Raw genomic sequence first — 8,923 nt, 5'->3', positions numbered from 1 at the left:
TTGAGGACGAATGCCACCGAGCGCGCCCTGCCATCGTGGTCTGGGCGCCCTTGGTCGCCATCAGAGCGAGCCCTAGATCTGAGACATGGCGGCTACAGTCTAGTGGAGGAGGTTTTCGCAAAAAAATAAGACGTAGTTACTCGAAATCGGGTGTGTAATTGTAAATTTCCTTCTGACTGGTCGTGAGACACATGATTTTAATCGTTCGGCCGAAATCACATGGATGCACAGGTACATGAATTGGCCGGATTCTTAAGATACGACGCCATTTATTTATTTATTTATGTTATAATATTGTCCACGGGGAGAGACAGTCCATTATTCCACATCTTTCTTCACAGGGAGTAATTATTATGCATAACAGCTGATCACTCACTCGCGTTACAACTCTGGATCGATTGACCCAATATCGATCATCTCTGTTCCGAGTCTGTCCTAGTAGGAGGAGAGGGTGGTTTGGCGCAGTTTGCGCTCTCGGGAGAGCTCCTTGGCAAAGCGCGCGAGCTCCTCCTCGTTGGTTCCCTCATCTTTGACGTACTCATACCTCCCAGTGTCGATGTTCACCCTGGCCACCTTCTTGTTGAGCAGCCTGTTGCCAATCTCGATTAGTGCCACCATGTTCTCCTCGGTGGCGATATCCACGGACGCGGTGTCCCCAAGGAGTGAGTCGTCCTGGATGCGAAGGTAGTTCTTCTCAGCCCCGAGAGCCTTGAAGAGCACTGCGGCGTGGATGTCGACCATGTCGGCGCTGGCGTGGCAGAACATGTCGATGATCGGGGTGAAGCAGCGATCGTGGAGCCACTGGAGGAGGCCCCACCTGGCACATTCCGGCGCGGTGTACATCTCCGCCAGCTTGGCCGAGCCGGTGCCGACGGAGAGGATGAGGTAGTTGCTGTACTCGGCGGGCTTGCCGAGGTTGAAGTCCATGTTCCGGCACAAGACCTCCTTGGTGATCATTGACACGGCAGCCATGGTGGGGTTGTTGGCGGCCACGCCGCCGTCTATAAGGTTGTACTCGCGTTCGCGGACCTTGCCCCATGGATTGTAGGTCTTGAAGTAGTGCGGCGGGAAGAAGGTGGGCGCCGCCGACGTGCTGATGCAGATGTCAGACAGGAGGGCGTTCTTGAGCGGCTCCTTCTTGGCCTCGTATGTGTTGAAGATAACCGGCTGCAGGAACTTGATGTCGAAGGTGGGCAGGATGCAATTGGTGACGGTGTCGGCGATGGTCACGTGGCCGGTGAGGCTCCTGATCTGATCGTGCAGAAACCTGCCGTCGTACTTAGGACCCGTCATCAAGTCGATTAAATTCCTCACCCAAGCCAGGAAGCTGCAGTTACGAACCGATCGGTTATTCATTAATAAGAAGGGAATTGCTATTATATGTATAATCTTTCAATCTATGTATTATTTCAATCTACTTATTAATATAATCTATAATATTCATATTAATAGAATCTATAGTATTTATATAGAATAAGAATAAAAATAGGAAATAGGTTTGGGTGTTGCAGAGGCTGTAAGGTTTGGGTATAAATGGAAAATAGGAAATGGCAGGAGTGTTAGATTTTGAGAAGATATTTGGTTTGGTAATACCAATTTAGCTACTCAGTTTTGGGACATCTATTTCATTTCTAATCAACAAACTAAAACGGTGACTTTAGGAGAACTTTTACTGATGATATGATGGGTTAATAACTATTGCAGAGACTATAGTTTTTAATACTGATGAGGACCAACTTACCTGTGCTTACGAGACAAATAGGTTCTACTCAGCAAAATCTATGTATGCTTTAGTAAATTTTAGAGGAGTGACTCCAATTTATTTACCTGCTGTTTGGGATTTAAAAATCCTACCTAGGATTTAGATTTTCCTCTCGTTGATGTCTCAAAATAAAATTATGACTAGGAATAATTTGAGAAGGAGGGGTATTCCAAAACCTATGGAGTGCTCCTTTTGCAAAGAATTTGAAAGTGTTCATCATCTCCTTTCCGACTGTATTGTTGCTAGACAGGTGTGGGGTTTGGTTGATGAAGTTTTTAAGTATAAAGTAGGGGAGTACTTAGATATAGCTAGTAGATGGGTCTGTAATGAAAGGTTCTTACAACTTAATTTCATATCTTCTGCTATTTTGCGGGGGATTTGGAATTCTAGGAATAGCTTAGTGTTCAATAGACTCAATTGGTTGGATTTGAAGCAGGTGTGGAGAGTTATTCTTTCCTATCTGAGAAATTGAAAGGTTCCTTTCAAGAATCGGGGGTGGAAGGAAGTGGACCTCTTCATGAAGCATCCGTGAAACAAGATCAAAGCACCACTGGAGCTGGCACCAAACTGAAGCGTTCTTCATTCGATTGGATTTCCTCTTGGGCTCCTGCTTCCAAACTTGCTCATGGAGGACGAACTTCGCTGGAGTATCTGAAGGAACATCCAGAGGAAGATGTCTCGGTTCATGTTGTGTTGTAATCGCCTCAGTTCTGTAGTGGTGTGTAATAGGCTTTGGACTCTCCTTTTGGCTTTTGTTTCTATCGTGCTGATGTGCCATGGAGGCGGTGGTTTTTTGGACTTAGGCTTAAGTTCTTTTAGCTAGGTGATGTGCTTTTGTTGGCGTTGGGCTGCAGCGGTTCAGTCTGCCACCTGGAGGTTTATCTGATAAGTAGTTTAAATCGTAGTTCAGCTTTGGGTGTGTGACTTTAAGCAGTGGCTTTTGGTGCGTTTCTTGGGTGGAGTGTGTTTGAACATTGGTTTCATTTTATGCTATGAAATGAAATCGGGAAGGATGTCTTCCTGAGAATCTAAAAAGAATAAAAATGAAGACAATAAATTGCGGATTCTTTCTTTCTCTCTCTTCCATTCTTATGTTTCCATATTAAACTGTAGTTTTCTTACTTAAATTTAATAATATTAATCTAAATATGCCTATTGGTGTTCTAAAAGTACCTTACCAGATTTCCGGAGATGAAGAAGCGACTTGGGTTGACTTATACAATGTTATGTATCGAGAACGAACACTTTTTTTAGGTCTAGAGATTCGTTGCGAGATCACAAATCATATTACAGGTCTCATGGTATATCTCAGTATAGAAGATGGAATTAGTGATATTTTTTCTGTTTCAGTATTCCACTCCATCTAGATCTAAGAAAGAACCCAATGAAATTTCACTAATATACAAAAAGGAAGAGAAGAATAGATACAGGGTATCCCTGTAGAGTTTTTGCTTCAAAGAAAAAGACATATCATATGGAGTCAGGGAATGAAATAGAGTCAGCGAATGAAGCGGGTTCATTAACAACTCAATTTACGGATCAAAAATGAAAAAAAAGAAAGCATTGCCTTCTTTACTATATCTTGTATTTATCGTACTTTTGCCCTGGGGAGTTTCTTTCTCATTTAATAAATGTCTGGAACTTTGGATTAAGAATTGGTGGAATACCCGGCAATCCGAAACTCTCTTAACTTATATTCAAGAGAAGAACTTACTTCGTGCTCAATCAAATCTTCTACCATTTGATTTGCATCGTTATTCGTGTTAGTCATAAGGTGCAATATGAGTTGTAACTAAAATTTAATTGTCTAATCTGACTGGCGACTGAGAAATAGTCACACCCTAATAAGAAAGGAAGCTGTCGCCAAGATCGATCGAGCCGCACCGCATGCATGGAAGCTGTTGGGTACATACCCCTTGTCCGGGAAGATCTTGGGCCCGTTCTCGAAGTAGAAGTCGCTGATATCCTTGGCGGCGAAGAGAGGTCGATTGTTCTCATCCGGCGTCGCAAGCATCGATGCCACCAGCGCGCCAGTGCTCGTCCCGGCGATCACGTCGAAGTAGTCCGCGATGCGAGCGTCCGGACCGTCCAGCTCCTGCAAAAAGAAATCGGAACTCGATCCATTAGAATCAACCTGTCTAGCTATCTAAGACGGCGATCCGCCCAGACGAACTTGGAGCTTGCACTCGAGGCAGTCGAGGATGGTGGCCGGGATGAGGCCACGGATGCCGCCGCCGTCGATACTCAGCACCGTGATGAGCCGCCCCTCGGACGGCGGCGGGGAGATCATCGTCGCGTCGGCGGTGCTGGGCATGCTTGGGCTCCGCTCTAGCAGTCTAGCTATCCTATCAGTGGCCTCAGCTCAGCTCAAAGACTTGGTTCTCGTGATTTCCGATCAAGAGGCTGGCCCAGCTATTTAAAGAGCCTAATCGCGCGGGAACAATTACGGCAGCGCGATCCGATCTTAGACAAGCGTCCAAATGCATGAAGGCCACGTTTTTTTTTTTTTGAAAAAAGTAAAGAAAATAAAAAGTTGCCAGGGCTCACAGGTACAACCTGGTTACTATATTTTCGTGTCACGCTAAGGGACAAAAGAAGAAACAAATACATATGGGTTCATATCTATATCTTCTCTATAACACTGGGGTCAGCCTCCAAAAATCATCATGTGTTAGTGCTAGTCACTGAAGGTTTTGCACTTACCCATTGGTGTCAGCTGACACCAGCTAATTCACCAAAGCAGCTCCGTCCATGAGGCTAACTAACTTACTAAAGCTAATCATAGTATAGATTAACAGAGAGTAATATCATTACTATGGGAAAATCTGCCGTTTTCGTGTGGCCGGTTCTCTGCCATGACCGCGTCGAAAAACACACGGCGAAGAATCTTCGTCGTTGGGATCTATACTATGTAAACTTTGCCGTGTGTATGTACATATATGGCAAAGTCTTTGCCGTGTTCCGCGGCCTCTTTGTTGCGCTTGATATATACACAAGAATATTAATATTAATGCTCCTGGGTCGGGAACATGGGGGTTGCTCCAAGAAATAATCATTTCTTTCTCGTCCACTGTAGGGGTGCGGGCACACTTGCGGGGATTACAAGTGAAGGTTACAAGAATGGTGGGGAAGTGAAGAGTACCATGTGACATTCATGGATGAATGTACGTAGACCTATCGGGTGGGGATAATCATTCCGATCCTGGGACATGTGGTGACATCAGTATAAGCTGAGGGAAGTCAGTCAATTTAGTCACTTCAATGACCTCAGGAGACGCATCCTAAGCACAAATTCTCAGAGCTGCTATTGCGAAATACGGCTTGGGAGAATTCCCACTACGACTGCTAGGCCAGCTTTGCCGTGAGCAGGGTGGGAACGGGCTTCCCATAAAACGAGCGCCGCCCTGGGACAGCCCTAATGTTGTGTTGGCCAGGTTGCGGGCGGATAAAAGCGGACGTGGGGTAGGGTGTGCATATGTAAACTTTTATAGAAGTGAGTGTATGCGTATGAAAGTATGTACTCCCTCCATTAAAAAACATAAAGCCTATAAGATTATTTAGAAGTCAACATCTTCAAAGTTTGACCAAGTTAGCAAAAACACGAATAGGTTTACTATCTTCAAAAACAAAACAAAAAAAGTTTGACCAAGTTTATACAAAATAAATATGGACATCTAAAATACTAAATCAATATAGATTTACCATAAAATATATTTTTCAATATATCTATTTAATATTGTAGATGTTGACAATTTTTTCGTAAATATTTGATCAAACTTAACAAATTTTAATTTTCAACTAAGTTTATACTCCTTATATTTTCAAACCGAGGAAGTACCGTGTTTCCCAAAAGAGACAAATTGTGACTTTAACCCGAGTAAGTAAGCTGACGGTAAGATGGAACGTAAACTCTTTTCTACTGGTGTAAGCTTCTGCTTGATCATCAAGACGCCCCTGCTACCCGATGGATCCCGCCGCTGCTGCTGCAGTGCTTTGATGGATATTTTCCGCTGAATCGATTTGCCGTTCACGTTCCTGGCTTAAAGCACATTTTTTTTTTCAGGTTTGGTCTAAAGTATAATTCAATCAGATGGTATAAATCAGCCCGCATGGTGAAACGTGCCGCCTCCCGCCGCCGCCACCTCTTTTGCGATTGGCGGCGACGTGCACGATGTACCCCCAATTGGCCGGACCTAATTCAGCGTGTGGCGGCCGCATAAATCCACCGTCCGGCTCCGGGTCGAGGACGTGCGCGATGGAGACTCCCGCCGTACGTGTGGCGCGCATCTCCAAGCAAGCGTGCCAGCGAGGCGACCTATCACGCCGCTATCCGCGCTTCCCTAGTGGCCCGGCCTCCTCCCGAGCGCAAGTAATGGCGATGCGGGACCGTTATCTACACCGGTGCGAGTGCGAGTTCTGGCGGCACGCGGGCTCCCTCTGCTCCCGCCGATCGAGCTCGACTCAAGGCTCGACGAGGTGGAGGACGACGCCCCTCGTGGGAAGCAGCACCTCACGATGGAGTGCCGCAACTCCCTCACCACTATCGTCACCTACGGTGGGAGAAGGAGAAGTGTGTCCGCGACAAGTTGGCGCGCGACATTCGGCGGGAGAAGCCCGCGTCCATCCTCTCGGAGATGGCGCGCTGCAGGTACGTCATCGTCGACTACTACGACGACTCCTCCGACTTCTCTGGCACCGACACCGACGACAACAACTCCGACACCAAGGAAGCCCGCCGGCCGCCGCTCCCATCGTTGCCGACGAAGAACCCCAAGTCCCGGTGATGTAGATGAATCCCGGGCTAGCTATGCACAAATCGAGTTTACGATTTTACAAAGCTTTGTAAATTATCTCGCACGAACTACTTTAAAATTATCGCGCTAAAGTTGAGAAATCGTGTTTAGAGTTTAGGATAGGGTATCCGGTATGTGGCTTAAGATTTTCAAGTGAAAATTTCGATGTAGCTAACCCTATCTACCTACGCAAGTTTAGAATTTCAGATAGATCGAGTATCTACTAGAGATGCTCTTGCTGCTTGAATTCTAGACTAGATGGAGTATCTACTAAAGATGCTCTTTCTTCTTCCGAGTTCCGAAACGAACACGAGGAGTCGTCTATTCTCAAGCTCTGTGTTTCCGATCGAATCCGCACGCGCGCGTTCCAATCAGCCGCCTATGCGAACCTGCGTGCCATGGCCTGGCTTCGCCTGCACGCGTCCTTGCAGCCCGCCTGCTGCTAGACTCGCGCCAACGTCCTTTGCCGCGTTGGCTTGCCCCCGGTGACTGCTGCACCGCTTTCAGCCTTCGCCACCGGAGAACTGTCGATCTGATTGCTGCACAGGTTAAGACCTATTTTATTTTATTTTATTTAAAGCATTTTAAAAGTACACGAATAGGAAAAATATACGAACATGTGATGACATATCTATACCTACTAATAAAGAAAATAAAGCTTCTTGTTCGTCCGTCACTTTTTTGTCTAATTTTACCCCTGCAGATCTGGGAAAATTACTCTGCCTGCCACCGCCAAGTCAAATAGACGGTTCGTTTCTTTTCCGTCCGTCACGCAAAGCACAGTTCGCCCGAGCCCAGGCCTAGCATCTGCCTCCCAAACCCAGCGCGACCTCCCACCCCGCGCGAGCGACCTCCCCCTGCTCCCCAAGGCCGTCCTCGCCGCCCGCCTCAACGGAACTCGCCGACGGTGATATGCCCCAGTGTGGGTTGGGGCCTTGGGGGAGTACGTAGCAGTACAGAGGACAAGGGACCACGATGCTAGAGTGGGGATGGAGCACGGGGCGGCGCTGGAGCGGAGCGGAGCAAGGGCGGCGCTAGAGCTGGAGATGGTTGGACCAGGCCTGTGGAGCAGAGACGACGCCCGACACCGGAGTTTCGGATGCAGGGCGACGTACAGGGCCGGCGCCACAGAAATTCAGAGTAGGGAGGGGAAAAGTTCACGGCCTGCCATCTCCGCCACGCATCAGCACCACGCAAATGTGACTATTCCAGGCTCGAATCCAGCCTTCCTGTGACCAGATCTGGTGTTTGGCGGTGGCCACCGGCAGCACCGTGAGGATAACGATGGCCGCACCACCAACTCCGGCGTTCACGGCCTGCCACTCGATGTCTCTGTTACTCTGCCCCATGGCCGGCCTCTAACAGTGTCTGTCTCTCCCACCACCCGCCGCACAATCCTTCTGCACCATCGGAGCCTCCCCTGCTATATTGCGTGGATGCCATGGACCACACCATCGGACACAGCCGTACGAACCCCTACATCCTTGCACTGGGTCTCAGCTCCCTCCGGCCATTGGCACCTTGGCCGAGATCGTCTTAATCGGTGGGTCGTCCAGACGGCTCCGAATTTGGCATGCGCATCGCTTGCTCTGAACCTCCGGCCGGAGGCCTCGAACGAGCGAAGGCCGGAGTTCAGCGCCTTCGAGTGATGTCACCTGCTACCGACCACGCGAGCTGCAGGTGATTTTCCAGCCGAAAAGAGATCCTCCCCTTCCCAATATCCTCAACAACATATGTTCAGGCAGGTCCTGCTACACACATGCCAGCGTTAGAGTCGATTAATTTTACCTTTTGCTTTGTGTTCTCTAGATTGTCGTTGACGCGTTGTAGGCTTGTAGCTAGCTTTTCCATGAAAGTTCGGCCACGAAATTGGGACTGATTGCCTGATTTGCCTTAGAGCATCCCACTCGTTGGCGCTCCCCACGCCTAAATCCGGCGAAATTTTCGTCCGGATTGGAGGAAGATTTGGCGTGGGGAGTAGTAATTTCCCAGCCGCGTGCCCAGGTGAAGTCGACGATGCGAATTTAAAAAACGGAAACTTGACAAACTACGGCTAAAAACGGGTGAATATAGACTAAATTTAATGATATTTATTATATTACGGGCGGAGTTCATACATAGAGGCCGAATTCGACTATATTTCGAATTCGGCTAGGGGAATTCAAACGCTAATTTTAAAACATGGCGCTCTACATGCCGAAATGGAAGTAGAACACCGTGTAGTCGCCGCCGTCGTCGTCGGAGCCGTCGTCGTTGGCCTTCGGCTGCGCGGCCTGGCTGCTGCTGCCCTGGCCGGCGTCTCCCCAGCCCGGGGATGGCTTGTACCAGTCGTCGTCGGAGGACTCGAGGTCGACGACGGGGACAGCGA

General features: G+C 48.2%; 1 protein-coding gene across 1 annotated transcript; it reads right to left on the bottom strand.

Annotated features, from left to right (window-relative positions):
• Positions 1 to 435: 435 nt before the first annotated feature.
• LOC124682642 (patatin-like protein 1) lies at positions 436 to 4,061 on the bottom strand. Its single transcript, XM_047217292.1, has 3 exons — positions 3,936 to 4,061; positions 3,676 to 3,857; positions 436 to 1,327 (listed from the first exon to the last, which is right to left on the bottom strand). The coding sequence occupies exons 1-3, from the start codon at positions 4,050 to 4,052 to the stop codon at positions 436 to 438; spliced, it is 1,191 nt and encodes a 396-aa protein (XP_047073248.1). The 5' UTR covers positions 4,053 to 4,061.
• Between the last annotated feature and the right edge of the window lie 4,862 nt (positions 4,062 to 8,923).

This window comes from Lolium rigidum, chromosome 1 (genome assembly GCF_022539505.1).
Source record: "Lolium rigidum isolate FL_2022 chromosome 1, APGP_CSIRO_Lrig_0.1, whole genome shotgun sequence".
NCBI classification, from domain to species: domain Eukaryota; kingdom Viridiplantae; phylum Streptophyta; class Magnoliopsida; order Poales; family Poaceae; genus Lolium; species Lolium rigidum.
Note: the sequence above shows the minus strand (reverse complement) of the source record. Positions and strands in the feature narration are given on the sequence as shown.